The sequence below is a fragment of the Pseudorasbora parva genome, chromosome 20 (assembly GCF_024679245.1).
Source record: "Pseudorasbora parva isolate DD20220531a chromosome 20, ASM2467924v1, whole genome shotgun sequence".
Classification (NCBI taxonomy): Eukaryota; Metazoa; Chordata; class Actinopteri; order Cypriniformes; family Gobionidae; genus Pseudorasbora; species Pseudorasbora parva.
In genome coordinates this window covers 33194417-33216039 of record NC_090191.1, presented here as the reverse complement: position 1 = coordinate 33216039, position 21623 = coordinate 33194417, and the positions used below count along the sequence as shown (strand labels likewise).

General features: G+C 36.7%; 1 protein-coding gene across 1 annotated transcript; it reads left to right on the top strand.

Annotated features, from left to right (window-relative positions):
• The first annotated feature begins 4172 nt into the window (after window positions 1-4172).
• cry1a (cryptochrome circadian regulator 1a) lies at window positions 4173-20025 on the top strand. The gene is made up of 14 exons (XM_067427538.1): window positions 4173-5070; window positions 12545-12653; window positions 12895-13037; window positions 13757-13941; window positions 15368-15456; window positions 15543-15683; window positions 15809-16120; window positions 16212-16363; window positions 17805-18007; window positions 18313-18420; window positions 18702-18797; window positions 18903-18980; window positions 19066-19173; window positions 19282-20025. Exons 1-13 carry the CDS (start codon window positions 4913-4915, stop codon window positions 19164-19166), a joined length of 1875 nt encoding a protein of 624 aa, XP_067283639.1. The 5' UTR covers window positions 4173-4912; the 3' UTR covers window positions 19167-19173; window positions 19282-20025.
• Window positions 20026-21623: the final 1598 nt, after the last annotated feature.

Here is a 21623-nt window from a genome sequence, read left to right as displayed (position 1 = left end):
GAGACCACTTAACACTGAAAAATATAAATAAATAAATAAAATTAAAAAAAGTATATATATATATATATATATATATATATATATATATATATATATATATATATATATATATATATATATATATATATATATATATATATATATATATATATATATATATATATATATATATATATATATATACACACACATACAGTACAGGCCAAAAGTTTGGACACATTACTATTTGTAATGCTTTTGAAAGAAGTTTCTTCTGCTCATCAAGCCTGCATTTATTTGATCAAAAATACAGAAAAAAATGTAATATTGTGATTTATTATTACAATTTAAAATATTTGGTTTTCAATTTAATTATACTTTAAATTATCATTTATTTCTGTGATGCAAAGCTAAATTTTCAGGATCATTACTCCAGTCTTCAGTGTAAAAATACTTAAAAACAGAATAAAATACTTCTTAACAGAAAAAAAACTAATTATATTAGTACTGCAGTGTTTATGTTATTGAAGGCACTTATTTAACTTACACCATTCAATCTTTGTATAATATAATAAGCATTATTAGACCTTTATTCTTATTTCATCCATTCTACATATTTTAATTACCTTAGTTGTGCACTGCGCATGGGAATAAATCAGTGAGCAGCAGCGGTAGGCTGGGATGCAGAGGTTGTTATCCTTAATTGAGATTTCTCCTTCACATGTTCTTCTATGATTGCTTGTTGCCTGGAAACACAAATGCAGCAATGTATTTTGGTTCCTATAACTCACATACGAATTCCATCTTATGGATATTCAGAACCCATTACAGTTATATCAGGATGAAAAGAGCAAGTATGAATAAGAAATGTGTAATTAAGTCTAGATCTCCAAGTTCATTCCTCATCTGGAAGGTTTAATTTGGTTATACAAATACTACGGTTAATGTTATATGCTTGGCGATAAATTGCACAAGTAACTTCACACATTCAGACATTTCAAGATACGATTCCACTGCAACAGCAAAATTCATACATAAATAATGCTGCATAGAAAGTAAAATGATGGTGCACCACACTGAGATGTAAATACACTCACAGCCATTTAAATAAATTATATTAATGGTAGTATAATATGACATTTAGACATTTTAAATATAGTTTATATATATATATATACATTCCAATTCAATTATCCAATTATTATCAGCTAGTTTAAAAATGACATAATAGGTGCTCTTCTGATTTTTATGCTTCTCAGACCTATGCTCTTCTATTATAGGACATCAGAGCTTATTCATTGCAGGTCTGAACTGAAAGAGGACTTGGACACATATCAGGTATTTTTTTAACTAATGATCAACACAGGGTAACAAATTGTGCTTTCTAAATACAGCTGTGCTTAATGCTTAAGTGTACACAGCCCTTGCAAAATCTTTAAGATATTTAGCATGTTTAAAACATGAGTGATCATAGTTGCAAAACATGCTCCACAAGACAAAATAACTGAAATTAAACAAATTATCTTGTTCAAAAGAGACACACATCCTTGGTTCACAATATAACTTTGCAGAGTATGCTGGGAAAGCAAAGACCTTACAGGATGATGAGATGACGCATAAGCCAATTTGTTATTATAGGAAATAAATAGAAACATTTGATAATTTAATTAGCACAGTAAACACCATTACTCAAAATAATTGGTTTGAGTAGAGCCAACTCGTATGAAACAAATTAGTTTAATAAATTAACTTTTATGAGTATTAGAACTTTATTTTTTGAGTTCACAAAACGGACACATTTTAAGTAAACTAAATTGTTTCATTGATTTAAGTTTTATGAACTTTCTTTTAATTTAGACAAATTTAAATTTAATTGAAACTGGGCTGGGATTATATTCATTTAAAATGATGTTATTTAAAGCTGCAGTCCGTAACTTTTTGCACTCTATAGTGGTTAATAAATAGAACTGTGTGCATCTTGCGGAAGAAGATTGCAGCCGGAGCCATTTCTCTCTGTTTATGTCTATGGTGGATCAGGCAGGGACTGTGCTCCTCCGCATCGGTACCTACCAGTCTGGCCTGAAATAGTCCCAATATAAATACTTATTATAAGTGTACCATAATGATTCAGGGTAAGACAAAAACACGGTTTGGAAAATGGATTCATGTACATTCTCAATAAATCTTGAACTCAAAAAAAGTTACGGACAGCAGCTTTAATGTTTGCCTTTCAAATCAGCTTTGGCCGCAACTCTGGAAGACTTGGAGTAAAGCTTTTCTCTGAGAAAAGAACGGCAATGAAGTCATTCTTAAAAAGGGAAGATGTGTTCGGAGTTTAGCCGACCGGATACGGCGAAAGTTTAATCTATCAACAAGCTCCGCTTCACCTTCATTCCTCTGGTTAGTTGTAGCGCTATCCTATCACGTGCAGAGGGAGATTGAAAGACAACCGTTTATCCCGCCCCTCGGATTGAGCCCTGTCTATGGTGAGTTTCCAGACCAAACATCTTGATGTGGGTCTGGCTTGTCAGGCTACTAACATGTGACAATTTATCACAACTTCATTGTGCTACCAATTAGCAAGGTGACATTTATTGAATTAGCTAGTTAAAGCTAGACAATTTTCCACTACTCAATTTTAATTTAAAGGTAGGCTATGAATTAACTTAATTATTTGAAATTAAGAGCAATTAAAATTTATGAGTACAAAATAAATATCTGCAAGTTCTGCTTACTTAAACGTTAAATTTCTTAACTTAACCGATTGGCTCAAATTTTTACATTTTGTCTACTTATTCAGGCTTACCGTGTAACACACACACACACACACACACACACACACACACACACACACACACACACACACACACACACACACACACATACACACACACACACACACACACACATACACACGTATATAAAGTGTCATTAATGTAAAATCAATGAACAATTTAGTTGAATAACAGACAAAGCAGAATCCCAGTAAATAGATTCATCTGAAAGGTTAAATTATTCTGTGACTTATACCCATATAGCACTATGAATGCAAATTGAACAATTTCACTCAGCAAAGCTATAGGATTTAATGTAAACATATGTCTGAAATGTACATCTAATTCATTGAAATACTGAATAATAACCCCATTAATTACAATAATTATTACGTTTAAAAATAATAACACGATAACAATATGCCACTCTGGGCCTTCTGTGCCAATTCTGGCATCTTGCCAAAAGAGTCTAATATTATCTTTTACTTCAAAATAAAAACTATAATTTTTACTCCACAATTCCCTCTTTAACATATAGACACAAAAACGTTGATATTCAACATAACACAATGTAATAGATGACTATTTTCCAAATACACAAAATTATATCAGTTAACCTCAAAACTGTGTCGACTGAATAAATGAAATGTTGATATTCAGATAGAAATTGCAAATAGCATAGCCATTCATATTTAGTGCTGAGATTAAATTTCGTGTCGTCTTTGGTTATTTTTTTACGGTCTATGGTTAGGAGAAAAAAATAAGATGAGGACCATAAGCAATCACTAAACAGATAACAAAATGCAATTGTGCTCTAAAAAATTATAAACATGACCAGGAATGTGAGCAGAACTGTAAGCATGCAGCTATGGAGCTGACTTATGCAAACAAAGCGCAGAAAATACATTTCTGCCGACAGTAATGTAAATAAAAAGTGTTTTTGACAGCACGACTCAACAGCGCCATCCTGCTTCAGCAATGAACAGCGCACTGACCTGACACGAGCTTGATCATGTCGCTTCTCATGTGCTTATCCGGGTACTGAAGCTCCAGCCAATCAGCTTCAATGATTCTAAGTAAAGTCCTTAACTGTCTTTATGGGATGGAAATGTGTAAATGAAGCCTTGCAGTGTTTAAATACACAAACTCCGAGCAGAGTTTGCATAGACACGATGTGTAATAATTATACGAATTTATTAAGTTTTTTTAATGAACAACAACATTTTTGACATTGCTTTTAAGTGAATATTAACATAGACGATAAATAGTAGTCTCCTTTCACATTTATGTAATAAAGGACATTTTATAAAGAATAACAGGTTAGTGCGTTTTAGTCAATCACACCCAGAGCTCACCGAAGGAACGTGACCGAGGACCAGCTACGTCATACTAGGGCTTGACAAAACAGAACGCGCGGCTTCATGTGCGCAATCATCGAGGTGGAGCCAAGTCGAGACTGGCCGAAAGTGTATGGAACCTTCTCCGTGGGAAAATATTAAGTTTATGTAACGTGGAGGGAAAACAATCAAGACACGTAGGATACCTAATACGAAGTCTCATTTCATGCAGGACATTTCTTTATTTTGCGACGGTTGCCTGAAACGCGGTTACGAGGGACTCGACCCAGTAATAATTTTTACATAATCGCGCTGATTCGGGCTCGCACGTCGGACTCCGTTTACTTCAGCTGGAAGACCACGCGTACTGAGATTGAAGAGAACTCAAAGCTGAACTTGCTCTACATGCGGGATATAAATATGTACAGTATTGCTGATTATTTGGGGTAATTCAGAAAAAACAAGTTATACAACAGGGAAGTGTACTTTGCTTTGCGTCCTGGTCCTAAAGCCAGTCGTGTATTCGGCTGTTGCGCGGTTATCCAGCGCGTGCCCCAATGCTTCAACTGTGGTCGTGTTCCAAATCACTATATGTAATGATGGAAAGTGTTTTGTTAGAGCAAGGATAATTATTTTTTCCCCCGGATATATCCAGATTAATTTAAACGCGCAATTACAGTGACATTATCAGAACACTTGTCGGATTTTTACGCATTTGAAATCGGGTTCTTCTTTGGAGTGTAGTAGAGCAACGTGAAGGAGGATTGTATCCCATCATCTCCCCAGCATAATAAAAGCGGTAGAAGGGACTTAAGTGGAGTAATGGTGGTAAACACGGTCCACTGGTTCAGGAAGGGCTTGCGGCTCCACGACAACCCATCACTCAGAGACTCCATCCAGGGAGCGCACAATGTCCGCTGTGTGTACATCCTTGACCCATGGTTCGCTGGATCATCGAACGTCGGGATCAGTAGGTGGAGGTAATGGACCAGGATGCCAAATAATAAAATATATGTGTTTTGAATTCATTACAATATCTTATTTGTAGTAACTGTTAGTGTCTAACAAGAATGACGCACACACACGCACCCCACCTGTTACTAAACATCATGTTCTAGGCTACTCCATTGCATTCTTTTATGATTGTTTGATTCTGATCATCTTTTCCAAATGTAGCCTATTATATTATACTAGGCTATACTTGTTCTCTTTTCTGACCGTTTATGTATAAGCATAATCTAATTCTGTTCTGATCGGTTCTATTAATTCCATCCACAAAAAAATTCCATAGAATTCCATTCCATAGAAAAATATGTTGGAAAATAATGTAAGCAATTACCGTAATACATACAGCCTTTTTTTGTAATTCAATAAACGATATAGTTAATTAATTACTCAGTAACCCAATTATGTACTAAAGGAACCTGAGGATTGTATATTTGACTCCAGAAGTACTCTCATTCACAATATGGGTGTTTCTTTTATTTTTCCATTTTGTTTTCTAATTCTATTATAATCTGTTTAATCTACTATCTTTTCGACTGCAGCTACAGCTACTACTCTGTTCTACATTTCAATTCTATTCTATTACAGTGGCATCAATAGCAATTGACCGCCATTATTTATGCATATATTTATAATTTTTAACTATTGGGGTAAAATATTAACAGTCTAAAAGTATATTAATAACAACAAGCATTGGAGTTGTAGACTTTCCTTTGAACAGAGATATAAATCTGATATATACAAATCATATATCTTAATTACTAAAGAGAAACTAGTATGTTTTGTAACTTATTGAGTCTACAGACTGGTTGAGCAAGGTCCAATTAGCAGCTTGCAGCTTATGGCAGGGCACTCCTGAATTGGTTTCTGAATGACAGTTATCTAGCTATTATGAAAAACTGATTCAAACCTAGTCAAGGTTTATATGTAAGGCTATTATGGTTTTCAAAGAGGAGCCAAAACATTTTTTAACATGTTCATAAACTTTTTCAGACTAGTGTCAGTAAGTTCTAATGTTGAGAAGCATTGGGCAAGATGTCATTCTCATGTCATTCCAAACCTGTAAGACTTTACTTCATCTTCGGAACACAAATGAAGATCTTTATAATGAAATCTGAGAGCTTTCTGTCCCTCTGTTGACATGCAACTAACACTTTGACGCTTCAAAAAGTTCATAAAGAGATCGTAAAACGAATCCATGTGTACTGAGTGGTTTAGTCCAAATTTCATGATCGCTTTTTATGATAAACAGATTAAAACTTTGGCTTTTAGGCTCAGATTTCATCAAAAAGATCTTCATTTGTGTTCCGAAGATGAACGAAAGTCTTACGGGTTTGAAACGACATGAGGATAAGTAATAATTTGCATTGTTAGGTGAACTATCTTTTAACTACAAGCGATATTAAATTATACAGACCCTTGCATCAGTAAACCACACTCAGGCTTGCTTAGTACTTTCCTCTTAAACTTGTCAAGGTATATTTTATCCATAAACAAAAGTTATGTATTTACTCACCTTCATGTCATCCCAAACGGTTTGACTTTCCCATGTCGAACAAAAAATGAGTGTTGAAGAATGTTCAGGCTGCTCTCTTTCTTACAATGAAAGTGGATGAGAACCTTGGACTGTAAACTGCAACAACAACAAAAAACGACAAAAAATATCATCACATTATCCATATAAATCTATTAAGTCATGAAATATAACTATTCACTCATTGATTGTATGGACAAGAGCAGCTTAGACATTCTATAAATGTCTCCCTATGTGATGCACATTAGAAAGACATTGGTTTGGGGGAAAAAATGAGGATGAGTAAATTATGAGTTTCTGCACTTGTGTTTAACAATGCTTTTTAACCATGTGCAAGATATCCAAACACTATAGCATGTGGTGTGTGCATATCTATCAGTTTCTATAAACGTGTGTTCACACACTTGAGGCGAGGGCAACTGCTGGGCAGCACAGGTGATCTGATTGTTTGCTGTGATAAGTTAACAGGGTTTAGTGTCTCCCGTCTTTATCTTGTATCTCCATTGTTTTGGGATCAGAAATGGGTTAGTGTGTTATATAGGTTATATAGAAAACGCTTAGTAACATGCTCAGCCGTGGTGACCTACTTTATTCACCATGGTATCAAAATTAGCTTTGATAGGACCCATCTAATATGAACTGGGGAAGACAGATGGTGAAATTTACAAACATTCACAAGATATAAAATTATAATTTAATTTACAAAATATAAAATAATAAATGAAAATATACATTTGGATGTTGTTTTATATTATATATATATATATATATATATATATATATATATATATATATATATATATATATATATATATATATATATATATATATATATATATATATATAATTAGGGGTGTAACGTATTCGTACCGAACCGTTTAGGTAAAGGGCTTTCAGTTCGGTGTCCCGTGTGTACCGAACAGTTCCGAATGCAATCTTTAACAGTTAATAGTCGGCTTGTTTTAAGCGCAGAACACTCTTCAATCTGATTTCCCACACAGACATACCAAGTATTCAGTCCAGTTTACCACGAGATTCAAAGGATAAATGGCCGTTTTGACGCTCTTTAATGTGACGTGACTAATCACTGTTCAAGCGGCGGCACGCGAGTGAAACGCAATCATCTCTTCCTAAAGAATAAACATGAATCAGTGTCTCTGAAGGTATGTTGAGGATATATTACAAGTTAAACCCTTACTAAAATGCATCATATATGTTGTGTAATCACTCTTTCTGTGTTTCAACCATAGAAACACAATAAAACAGCTTGTAAACAATGCCACAGCATCACATTGACCTCAGAAGTCATCCAGTGTCCACAGCTGTTAATTCACTAGAGAGATGAACTCTTTCGCTAAATGTAGGCTATGCACTATATTAGAGCCTATATATTCATTATATTCTACTTAACCTGTTAGTGATGTCTTGTTTATTTAATGTATGTTAAAAATAAATCTGTCATGAAAATGACAGCCACTGTGATAACGAATTGGAGGGAAAAATGTGTAATTAGAATTAAGTTAGAAGTTAATGCAAAAACTGCCTTATTAGCTAGCTTATGAGTGTTGATTATTATATCTAAATAAAAAAGCAACAGAATTTAGGCTAATAATTTGGGCTCTGTTGTTAACCTTTAATATTATAATGTGTAATAAGGGCTCCCTATATAGTTTACAGCATTATCTTTAAGAAACCATTAGTTATAATTGATTTCATTTAAGGACAGACACATTTTTCCATAAACCACTGTTGAATAAAAATAAATAAAAAGCAATTTTGTAAAACTGCTGTACCAAACCCCGAACTGTGACTTCAAAACGACTCGGTTATTAACATAACCTCGGTTCACTGAGAGAAGGGTCAAGTATTGCATTAGCATACGTAGGGGGAAACATGGAGTACTCCCTACATATGCTAACGCATACGAGGAATTCTCTCGAAAGGGAACTGAGGTACGTAACGAACCGTCAGTTTTGGGAACCGTTACACCATATATATATATATATATATATATATATATATATATAGTAGAACTGACTGCTGACATACCACAAATTTGATGTACTTCAATTTCACATTTGAACTTGTTGCACTATATTATCTCTGCAATCATTACAACAATGCTGCCGCTAGTCATATAACATGATACCGCGGTGTTCTCTGAGCTGGGTTCTGTTTGTGTGTCACTGAATTGGATCAGATGACGAGGAGACACCTGTCTTTGATTCAGATCATAGAGCAGCGAGTCAATAGCCGCATTTCCATTACAGATTTGGGCAAAACAAAACTTTTCATACATAACATTTATGTATATACCATCCACCGCACTGGCCATTCTTTTTAATGGAATGATACATGTGTGATATGCATACATTAATTTCAAGGAAAGCCCCTTACACTTGAGCATATGAGGTGTGTGAGTGTGTTTTTCCCTCATATCTGCTTCAAGGTCTTCATGATAATGTGGCATTTCTGTAGCCTGACAAGCCAGACCCACATCAAGATGTTTGGTCTGGAAACTCACCATAGACAATCTCAATCCAAGAGGCGGGATAAACGGTTGTCTTTCAAATTCCCTCTGCACGCGATAGGATAGAGCTACAACTAACCAGAGCAACGGGAAGCAGAGCTAGTTGATAGAATAAACTTTCGCCATATCTGGTCGGCAAAACTCAGAACACATCTTCCTTTCTTAAGAATGACTTCAGTGCCGTTCTTTGTTTTTTTCTCAGAGAAAAGCTAACTCAAAGTCTTCCAGAGTCGTGGTCAAAGCTGATTCAAGACTGTTCACCAGCTTCTGTGTTTACTAGTAGCATGCAAGAGCAACTCTGCCGTCATTATGTTAAGCCCCACCCACCGACTCTATACACAATGTGATTGGCCTGACCAGGGTTTGGTTTTTACAGCTCAGACGTGTATTGAGAGTTGCTAGATGACACTCGTGGCAGATTAGATTTGCTAGGTTAGATTAGATTAGCTGCTAGGGTGCATCTAGACACATTTCTGTGTTTAGAATCCAGTATTTCTGTAATTATATTGTCTTTTATGAGTTTAATAAAGAACTCAGCTGTTTTCTGTGCAAACACACAACATCATCTGTAAAGAATGATCAACTTTTACATGGGCCAGGTGACTTGTAAATGTGAAAATTTCCATCGCAGGTTTGCGAAAATGCTTTTTTCGAGTTGCTTGAAAAAAACACCTCAAATCATGCCAGCGTAAAACCAAAATGTTAGAATTACTGCCGAACTTCCCAGTGGTAAGCACAACATCAGATGTGCAATTTTTTACCCAGAACACTCATATCGTTACGATAATTTCATTAGCACAAGTAGGCAGCGTAGGCCCCGTTTGTTCAGTTCCTTGTTCGATGTGGTCTTACCATATGTGTTTAAGCTGTTGCATTGCTGTTTAGATTCATTCTTTTTTGGATTACGCTCCTTATTTTATTGTGTTAAATAAAATATCTTGAAATGGCAAGCGATCCATTTCCTCACCTCTTTCAACTCTACGCGTTTAAACCTGGATTAAATATTTTTAAACCATTCAAAATGAATACGCAAAAAGAAACATTGCAGATTCTGTTATTTCTAGACTTTTGGTCCCTACTGTCTTAGTTGAGCTTGTTTGCATAGGTTTTAGAGAGCCATGCAGACCAAGCTGCTGCCTTTCAGATACATCAATGTTTGTATTGTGCCCTGCATCTTGCTATGCATGAACTGCATAATTTAGGTGATTTGTCCTGTGTTTACATACACTATTGTTCAAAAGATTAGAGTCTTTGGTTACAATAATTTAGGGTCCAATTCTCACTATTAAATAGTTGCTTATTAGCATGCATATTACTAAGATATTGGCTGTTTATTAGTACTTAATAAGCACATATTAATGCCTTATTCTGCATGACCATATTCTACATCCCTTAATCCTACCCAATACCTAAATTTAACAACTACCTTACTAACTATTAATAAGCAATAAGTCGTTTATTGAGTTTGAGGCAAAAGTTGTAATTTATAGTTATTAGTGAGAATTAGAACCTAAACTAAAATGTGACCAAATTTTAATTAATTAATTAATGTTTGAAAGTCATGATTGCTGCAAGGATATAACAAAACTTTTCATAAATATCAATGATGCTGCTTACCCATTTTAGGGCATTGCCAGGGTGGTTTTATGTGTTTGTTGTTCGTTGCTTTGCTAGGTGGTTGTTTACTGTCCCAAGTCAACATGGCTCAGGTCCTACTATATTATAAAAATTCTTGCTTTTTTTAAAGTTCTTTAGAAGATCATCCTCAATCAGACTGTAATCCATGTGACACTAAAGAAATGCTTGATTGATCACTCTGTAGAGCACCAGGCCACTTCTTTAGCATCTTTTGGTTAGTTTATAGTCCTGGCAAAAACATCACCATCATATACAAGCTACACTGTGTGATATTTTCCCTCATCTAGCAGTGAAAAGGTATATGACCATCCAGTGAATATTAGTTTCTATTCCTCTCAATTTTGATTTCGTTTTAACTCCTACGGTGGCCGATTTAGTCCAAGATTAACATGGCAATCCCCCTCTTCACATTCGACACGGTGTCATCGAGTGTTAAAACGCGAAAGGCGAAGCTTGAATTTATGGGTATGTCCCTCTTTGGCTAATGTACTTTCAAGATGGAGGGGCAACATGGCGACCAGCATTCAAACCCCTCACCCGTATGTATTTTCAATGGCATATTTATTATAAACTTACCAGAATAATTTATTACTTGAAAGAAGTAAATATACATTAATGAGCACATATATTTTTGAAAGAACTAAGTGTTCTTAGCTAAGAATAAACTTAAAAAAGTTACACAGTGTAGCTTTAAGAATCACAATGGATTTGTACTAAAAAATTATAAAATCTCAAAACCTAAAGGAAATCCTGCACACTATCATTACTTGCGAAAGATACCAAAACTTTTTCCAAAAAAAAGACCGTTTTGTAAAAAAAAAATTTTTTGATTTAAAGACCGTCTTTAGGAATATACAAATACAAGTGCTAAAATAACACAAAGCTGTCATGCCAGGAAACATTAAGACCCAGACAGGAATCCTTGAAATGCAAATTACATAACATTCATTTGTCTGACTGTGTGATAATAACCACATGGTTTAAGAGAGATTTAATTTGAGATTTGAGTATAGTTTGGCCAGGATTACCACAGTCATCTGGGGGTTGAGAAGAGGTTAGCTTTGAAGGCTGTATTTTTCCTCTTACTCAGCATTTAAGGTTATGTGAGATCCTGCAGACAATAGGAACTGGGTTTCTGGGTCAACAAAACACTGTGTTATGGCCAAGTGCACTTTAGATTGCTGCTGCTTCCCATTTTAAAAGATCTACTGGGTTTCCTGTTCCACTTTTCACAGCACTAGGCCAAAAAAAATTCTGTACAATTAAAGATCAAATTGCTCACATGGCATGGTTCTTTATAATGAGCCAATGTATAAATCTTTGGTGCAGTTTGAAAATGCAATATTAAAAATGTAGCAGGTAGCTAATCTACACTGTTGATAGGATGAGAGATGAAAGATATCTTAAATAGTGCAACACTGTAGTCCTAAAAACTGAATTCGATTTTAATGTTAATTATTAAAAAGTTGGGTAAAAAAAAAAAAAACGGGTGAGGTTTGCAATGCACTGTAGCTTCAGCAAATAATTATCTATAATTATAGCCATTATTCTGTCAGTGGATAGTTATTTTTTACCCTATCCTTGTTCAATGCCTTGCCCTCTTTGAAGTGTTTTGCAGTTCAGCATATGCTGTTGCACAGTACAATATCACTGCAGTAGTTATTGTGAATATTAGCTTTGTATAATGTGCATGATATTTTTTGTCAGTATGTGGCTATAAATACATGTCTTGTCTCTTGTTGCTCAGGTTTTTACTGCAGTGTTTGGAAGACTTGGATGCCAGCCTCCGCAAACTTAACTCACGACTCTTCGTTATCCGTGGCCAACCCACCGATGTCTTCCCCAGGCTGTTCAAGGTTTGCAATTTCAATTGACTGAATTATTAGATTTCTAAAGTAATAAATCTTGCACCAGGAAAACATTTCTGGATTAAATGGAATATGACTGAGGCCCAAAAAATTATATTTTGCCCTTTAAATTTGTAATTTTACACCTAATCTTCAAAAATACAGTTTGTGACTTGGCTCTGCATCTCTATTGTGTCTATGGGTGAATCTTTTATGCCCCCCTAATAGTATGTTATTGTAACGTTTCCAGGAGTGGAACATTACTCGTCTGTCCTACGAGTATGACTCAGAGCCATTTGGAAAGGAGCGAGATGCAGCCATCAAGAAGTTGGCCACTGAGGCAGGTGTGGAGGTGATTGTTCGCATCTCTCACACGCTCTACGATCTGGACAAGTACGTACTTCTAAATCCATCCAACTTTTCCTTCATAATGAATTTGTTTGTAGTAATTGACCCTTTGCTAAGCTCCACCCTCCTTAGTTCCCTTTGCTTGCTCGGACAATCAGTACTTTCCTGAAATCAATATGCAAATTAAAGTAAAAATAATCTAGTTTTTTTGCATACATTTTATGTTGTCAAAATGATCCCCATTCACATGGATCTGGACTAAAAAGGCTGTAATATTCATGCCAGGCCAATTGGCAATGTCACTTTGTAAAGAAACACAATGTACCTATAGACTGAACAAATAATACACATGTGCAAAAACACAAATTTGTGTTTTTGTAGATTACATGGAGACGATAATGGTATTGTTTTCACCTTGAAACACATTTTCAAAAGTTTCAGGCATCCAAAACTCTGTTTTCAGTTAAAAACTGTTTCATGTAAACGCCCCCTAATTTACTTTGGAGCAAATGTAGGTGTTCTTAATGATATTCTCAAGATTTAGCCAGTATATATATTTTGTAAAAAAGTATGTTTGTAACTACCCAAACACAGAACTACCATAGATTGACATTAGAATAGATCAAAAGCTTGTCTGATATGGCGCATGGCAACAGTTGTTAAGTTACGATTGTCCAGTAACAAATTTAAGGGCTTAGCAAAGAGTCAACTGCAATTACTTTTTTTTCTTACTCACTGGTGGATTGTGGATTGTTGTCTCTCAGGATCATTGAGCTGAATGGAGGCCAGTCTCCGCTCACATACAAGCGATTCCAGACTCTCATCAGCAGAATGGAGGCAGTGGAGATCCCGGCAGAAACAATCACAGCAGAAGTCATGGGGTCATGCACCACTCCTGTCTCTGATGACCACGATGAGAAGTTTGGGGTTCCTTCTTTGGAAGAGCTTGGTCAGTTGTCTCTCAAAACAAATCAAATATCTTCAAACTAAAATGTGTAGCATACTAAGGATGCTTTCACACAAGCTCTTTTGTACACAGTACCCGAGTCCGCTTAAAAAGGTTCGCTACTGATGTGAACGCAATAATACTAAATCGTGGAAGTGAGTGTATGATTTTGACGTATGATTTCATAAAAATGTGTGTTTGTGAGTGTTTCACTCATTTTCCTGGTGAGTGTGACTAATGCACTGCAAGCAGTAAGCTGTAGATCTAATTTCTGCTCGGCTTCAGCATTTATTAGGTAATTTGCAGTACATTCGTGGCAGATAGACGCAAGTGCCATTACGTTCTGAAGCTTTGGTCACAAAACCAACAGTTCAAAAACAAAAATATAAATGTGAGGTGAGCAACGCTATGCATTTTGCCACACTCTTGCTCGCTGTGGTTACCAAGCAAGTGGGTAAACAGCTACTGCTTTGATGACACAAACGCACCCCAGCATGGACCCAAATAATATAAGGCCTAGTCCACACGTACACGGGTATTTTTATTACCGGAGTTTTTCCTCCTCCGTTTTAAAAAACAATCGCGTCCACCCAAGCACGGTTTTTAAAAAAAATCTGTCCACATGAGAACGCAAAACTACGCTATGATTGGCTGCCTGATTTCCACATGGGTCCCATTCACTGCACCGATGCACATTGCACTGACTGAGGGATGCCATGGGCTCAAGTGAAACCCTTCTACAAGTTCCTTTACTTTGGACTCAGTGACAGGTAACTGTATACACAGGTGCAGGGCCGAAGTTGACTGTAGCTTCACACACTTGCTTTACTATTTTGTATTAATTGCATTCTGGCGCCTTTGTTCAATACAGTGAAATAACTGAACATGTATCTGTAGGATATACATGTGATAAGCGCTGTTAGTGGAGTCCACCGCATAGACTCGACTCACGTAAATCAAAAGGAGATGTGGAAAATCTGACGTCAAACAAAGGAGAGAACGGCGCGCACTTCAATTTAAAAAAACGAAATCTCCGGTTTCACCATCTACACAACAACGCTGTAACCGGAGTTTCTAAAAATCTTCACCCTGGCCGGAGTTTTCAGAAAAGTCCGGTTTTAGTAACCGGATACAGCGTTTGCGTGTGGACGAACAGCCAAACCCCGTAGAAAAAGCTGCGGTTTTGAAAATACCCGTGTTCGTGTGGACAGGGCCTAATATGAACACTGTCCAGCGGGGGAAGAGAGGAGCAATCGAACTTGGGTCCTGTCCAGGCAATAAGTGTGAAAGCATCCTAAAATACTCACCTACATGAAGTATGTAATACATCCTTAAACGCACGAGGAATCAGTCGTACCAGTTCAAACTGTCTTTATGTTTAGAGGTTTCGATATAAAAAGTGTAATTGTTGATGCTTTTCCTGAAACAGGCTTTGACACAGAGGGCCTGTCCTCAGCTGTGTGGCCTGGAGGAGAAACAGAGGCCCTCACTCGTCTAGAGAGGCACCTGGAGAGAAAGGTCAGAGACACTCCATAATCACACATTCACAACTATAGGATTAATAATATTGGCATCTAAATAGCAAATACCTTTTTTTTTTTAAGGCTTGGGTGGCCAACTTTGAGCGTCCAAGAATGAATGCCAATTCACTGTTGGCCAGTCCCACTGGCTTAAGTCCATATTTAAGATTCGGCTGCCTCTCCTGTCGACTCTTCTACTTCAAACTCACAGACCTCTACAGAAAGGTCAGCAAGCCATTATATGTCTCTTATTTACTTCAAATTATGTTCCTAATGTTAAAACTACTCAGGGAACATGTTGAGTGCTAGCTCAATGATCACTTTTGTTAATTAATTTTTTTCCCCTACAGGTCAAAAAGAACAGCTCACCTCCTCTGTCCCTTTATGGACAATTACTGTGGCGTGAATTCTTTTACACAGCCGCCACCAACAACCCACGCTTCGACAAGATGGAAGGCAACCCCATTTGTGTGCAGATCCCGTGGGACAAAAACCCAGAGGCTTTGGCCAAGTGGGCTGAAGGCAGGACAGGTTTCCCCTGGATTGATGCCATCATGACCCAGCTGAGGCAAGAGGGCTGGATCCACCATCTGGCCCGACACGCTGTAGCCTGTTTCCTCACCCGTGGAGACCTGTGGATCAGCTGGGAGGAGGGCATGAAAGTATGAATTGCTTATTATTGTGATTATTTTAGGTACTTTACTAATTAAACAGAGGTTCGGTTGCAGCACTCACATGCATCTGTATTCGCAGGTCTTTGAGGAGCTGCTGCTGGATGCAGACTGGAGTGTGAACGCAGGGAGCTGGATGTGGCTGTCCTGCAGCTCCTTCTTCCAGCAGTTTTTCCACTGCTACTGTCCCGTGAGCTTTGGCAGGCGCACCGACCCCAACGGAGACTACATACGGTGAGTTAGAACAAAGAATAATAATACATTTAAAAAATGATCTAGGCTCTGCAAAAAATATATTTAATTTTCAGCCTCAAAACATTGATTAAAATTTTACATGTCCAGTCTAGGAAAATTGACATCTAAACCCTTTATTCAATTATTCCAAATTTGGTTTGATTTTGTAAACATATTGCTTAGTTTCGCTTGGAGTAAATTATTATTTGTGAAGCATTATCTTTTTTCTTGTGAGCTTTTTGCTTTTCTTTGCTTTTCAATGTTAAATAAAACCAGTGACTAGGTTGTTGTTGTTTTTTTTAAATAGTTTTGTCAGATAAATATCTTAAAGTGTCGTGCTTTATTCTATCCTGTAATTTAAAATATGTTAAATTTATGTTAAATTATCCACATAATTTGATGGCTTAATTGAACCTGTAGAGACATGAAACCTGGTTTTAGACTACAATAATTTATTAGTATGTTGTAGGGCCTCCTTTTGCAGCCAGTGCAGCATAAATTAGTATTGGAAATGACAGCTACAAGTCCTTCACAGTGTACAGAGGGGTTTTGAGCCATTCCTCTTCTGGAACAGTGTCCAGGTCACTAGGTCGCATGGTTGAGGAAAACGTTTTCTGACTTGTTCCACAGAAATACCCTAAAGTGGCTCAAAAATATTTAGATTAGGTGAATGTGCAGGCCATGGGAGATGTTCATCAAATGATTCTGTCACGATTCTGATTCTTGTCTTGCTGTGGATACACAGCACCCCCTTCAGGATATAATGTTTTAACTATTAGGTGAACATGGTCCTCCAGAATGGTTCGGTACTACTTGACAGTGATATGCCCATCAAACACAATAGGGAATGCCATGATAGTGCAGCCCATACCATCACTGATCCATCCTGTACTTCATTCTGGGCACACGACAGTCCGGGTGTTAAGCCTCTTTGGGGCTTCTCCACATTTTAACTCCCACGGGTACGAGAAAGACAGTTAAGGTGGACATATCAGAGAACACGTTTCACATTGTCCACAGCCCAAGATTTACTCTGTTGGCACCAATGAAAAGTGACCAAAGGTTTGGCTGTGGCAGCCTGACCATTAATATTGACTATTGTGGAGCTCACAACGAACAGTTTTGGTGGAAACAGGAGATACAAGTGCGCATTTAATTCTGCAATAAGATGGGTAGCTGTAGTTTTATATTTTGGGGATACAATCTGGGTTAGTACCTAGACATCCCTTTCAGACAGCTTCCTCATGTGTCAACGGTTACTCCTGTCATTCGTCCTACGTGGTGGTATGCCGATATTTTCCTGGATACCATAGCTCGCAATATACCACAAAGACTTTCTGTCCTGGTCACAGATAATAGCCAGAAATTGTAATGTTATAATGTAATAGATTACATTATATATATATATATGTATATAATGTACTCCCCTTTTCTCTTGAAGGCGATATTTGCCAGTGTTGAGGGGTTTCCCAGCCAAGTATATCTACGACCCCTGGAATGCTCCTGAAAGCGTCCAGAAAGCAGCCAAATGTATAATTGGTGTACATTACCCCAAACCAATGGTGCATCACGCAGAGGCAAGCCGCCTCAACATAGAGCGTATGAAACAGATCTACCAGCAACTGTCCTGCTACCATGGCCTGGGTAAGACAGAAACTAAGGGAAATGAAAATGCCACACTAACCCATACTTCACTCTCGCCATATTGTCCTATAGTTTCCTGCAACATTTATTGGTGTAACTTCTAAATACTTTCACCTACAAAAACATGATGTAAATGTGTTTAATGAACTCATAAGCTTCTGGATATTGAGGGCAGATTTAGGTTATTCATTATTGAAATTATTTGTAAACTGAATGTGATTTAATGCCTTAAAGTAGCAGACAAATCGCTGAGAATCTGAAACTAGTACATTTTTGTCTCTGACTGATGCCTCGTTCTCCTACAGGACTGCTGGCCACAGTGCCGTCCAACGCTAATGGAAATGGTGAGAATTCCACAAGCTTAATGGGATTCCAAACAGGAGATCTGACCAAGGAAATCACTGCACCTTCAGGTCAGACACTATATTTTGTATGCAAGCTATGCCCATAATATACACATCTTAAATAAAACTTAAATCATGACTTAAAGTCGGCAAGAAACGGAACTTGCGATAGTCTTTTTTTTTTCTATTGTGACGCATATCCGAGTGAAGCGGCTTCTCAAACATGAAAGGGTAGAACTTGAATTTGGCCAGTAATTGATTGTACGGAGTGGCAGTTTGTCCCACCCCTCACACCAGTAAGAGAAGAGATGTATAAAAGCCACATCTGATTTTTTTTTTATTAATATCAGGCTATCAGATGCCGCCGACCTCTCAAGGTGAATGGCACGGTAGGATGCTTTACTCACAAGGAGACCAGCAAACAACCAGCAGCATGCCAATGCAAGGTACAAACACTATGTCAATATCTATGTCTGCAATTATAAACAATGTCATTAAATCTTAGCAGCACTGTTATTTTTCCAAATGCAAGACAAGTGTTTATCTTGCAGGTTTTGCAAGCAACGGTAGTAGCACGATGTGCTACAGGCAAGACTCACAGCAGATGCCTGGTCCTGCTGTACAGCCAGGTAAATACCTCCACATTTAACCAGAGGACAGTCTAATGTCACAGACGTTACAGTTAGCATCATAATCTTTAATTCTCATTCTCAGGACGAGGGCTGCACAGCACCCTTCAGACATCAGGAAAACGACACAGCGAGGAGTCTGGTCCTGCCACAGGCTCAAAAGTCCAGCGTCAGAGCAGCTCTTAAACACCAGGTCTGTCACTAATATTAAAAAATACACTTTTTTTGTCAGGCACTTCTGTTTTTCTTACTGTCACCATCTTATGCTTTATGTGTGTTGTTTTTGTGTGTTTTTTTTTAGAAATGGCCCATACACAGCGGTCACCACACTTTGCAGAGACCTGATTTCTTTTTTTGCACCTTTTTCCGAGTTGTTACATTTTTATTTTTTCAGAAGAAACCAAAATCCCTTTGACGGGAGCGATTCATGGGAGTGCATGATTCTCTCTATTATCACAGGGACTTCACCCAAGTGGCCATCAACATCCTGACAACATTGGAATTACGTTGTGGCTCTGTAATCTGCACAGCTGCAATGTTCTGTCAACGTTGCGTTCATGTTTGGACTCTTTGGGACTAAATTTGTATGTAAATAAGGATTTGATGAATACAAAATGTACATATTTAATATTGTATGTGCTTTCTCTATTTCATGTAGTCATAGACCCTTGATATATTTTTGATATAAAGAATTATTGTGGATCAATTTTACTCTGTTCTTTATGAAAACAAAATTGAACCTTTTAAAGCATTTGTAGACTGTTCATGCAGTACACTACATAGCCTCTCATCGGGCTGTTTGCTTGCACTATGTTTTTTTGGTCTCCTTTGCTTGCTTGTACTCTTTCTGTCTTTACCACAGCCGTTTGTGATCTCGCTTTTCAGTTACTCTTTTCAGACTGACATCTGTCTCGTCCAACTTCTCAGCCCCTGTTTACTCCTCTCTATATGAGTGTCTCTCCATTGCTGTAAACTTCTAAAATATAATTCATCATAATGTTTCTCATCATCTCACATTGTGCTTGTTTAATAAAGTTTAAATGTACATGTTGCCTCACTCATTTACTTACAGGATGCTGTTCTGTCACTTATTTTTTCATGTGATTAATGCTGAATCCGCTACTTAGCATAGCTGATGACCTATTACATAAACCAATTTTTTATTAATTATATTTCACCATATTAACTATATGGCCATGCTCACTAAGGTCAACCACAAAATGTCCAAACCATAGATTGGCCCAAATAACAGTTAACGTTACTTATGAGCTAAATATTCCTTCATTCACAACAAACCTACCAACCTGGTTTGTTTATGTTGTTTTCTTTCAAACAAATGAAATTCGTGTAATTGTTAAGGTGGAGTGAGTGTCCAATAACTTTTTTCAGGCCATTATAAACACCTTGAGAGATAAAAACATTACTAATTGCTTACCTTAACACAAGGAAAGAGTGAAACGCGCGGAAGTTTGCTTTTAGAAACCGTGTTATTTTCACTGTAACGCTATGACAAAAACTAATAAATAACGAGTGTAAATAAGCGTAATAAATGTGTATATGCTAAAAGGTTATCATTAGCAAGTGATTCAAAACACGGACTAAAATCATGACTAAAATACTAGTTTGGCCACGCCTCCACATTTACGTAAAACGTGACGTATACACATTATATATATATATATATATATATATATATATATATATATATATATATATATATATATATATATATATATATATATACATGCATTCAATGTATATGTATACGCATTGAGTACATGCATTTAATTCATATCAAATGAACTCCATAACAAACAAGTCATTACCACTTATAAATAAATAAACCATGCTGTCTGTCTTTTCTCTGACATAAAGAAGAATCACCTGAGACTGTCAGATTAAATGAAACTCCCTCATTAAAAGAAAGAAGAGGTAAAAATCTGCTCGTCACATGTTCATAAATGCTGTATGTCCACATGATGGCGTTGTTTCTCTTTCATGTGATCTTCTAGCATACCAGGCATACTGTATTCATTTTTCAAAATGTATTTTATAGCTCCAGGCTTCAAGTGCTTTTGCGTGAATGCATGATTATACACTCTTAATCAAAATATTCTTATTAATCTGGTAAACTTTAAACATGATGGGAGACTTTCCATATTGTATACTTAAGTTTCACACATTCATTTCCATATAGTAATACATTTTTTGCAGGTAATTTAAAGCTAAATTTATTTTACATCGATATATTTTTTAATTATTAATCAAATCAGTCGTCAGTGCGTGCGTCTATTACTCTGATTTAATTTCAACCGTTCGTTTTTTAAATAAGTTTGGCTTTAGTTAGTTATCTGATGCACTAAACGGGGGTGTGACGTCACTTTCTTTAGCGGAAGAGAATGAAGTCGCATATTTTTTAATACTAAATACGAACGACTTAATTTCTAACATACTGCATAGCCAAGAAAAGAGTTCTCCTTCGAGCCGGATTCGAACCAGCGACCTAAGGATTTCAATGTTTACCGCTACAGTCCTCCGCTCTACCAACTCCGCCAAAGCTGGGGAAGAATAGTCTGTATAAGAAGGGGAAGAAGGGGGAGAAAGGGGAAGAAAAAAGGGAAGAAATTCAGGAAGTCATAGGTT

What these genes read in the sequence shown, in the direction of transcription:
- cry1a (XM_067427538.1), top strand. Translation starts at nt 4,913, where the DNA reads ATGGTGGTAAACACGGTCCACTGGTTCAGGAAGGGCTTGCGGCTCCAC. An exon ending in CCCAACGGAGACTACATACG is followed by an intron (nt 16,364 to 17,804) that starts GTGAGTTAGAAC and finishes TTTCTCTTGAAG; the next exon opens with GCGATATTTGCCAGTGTTGA. An exon ending in GTCCTGCTACCATGGCCTGG is followed by an intron (nt 18,008 to 18,312) that starts GTAAGACAGAAA and finishes GTTCTCCTACAG; the next exon opens with GACTGCTGGCCACAGTGCCG.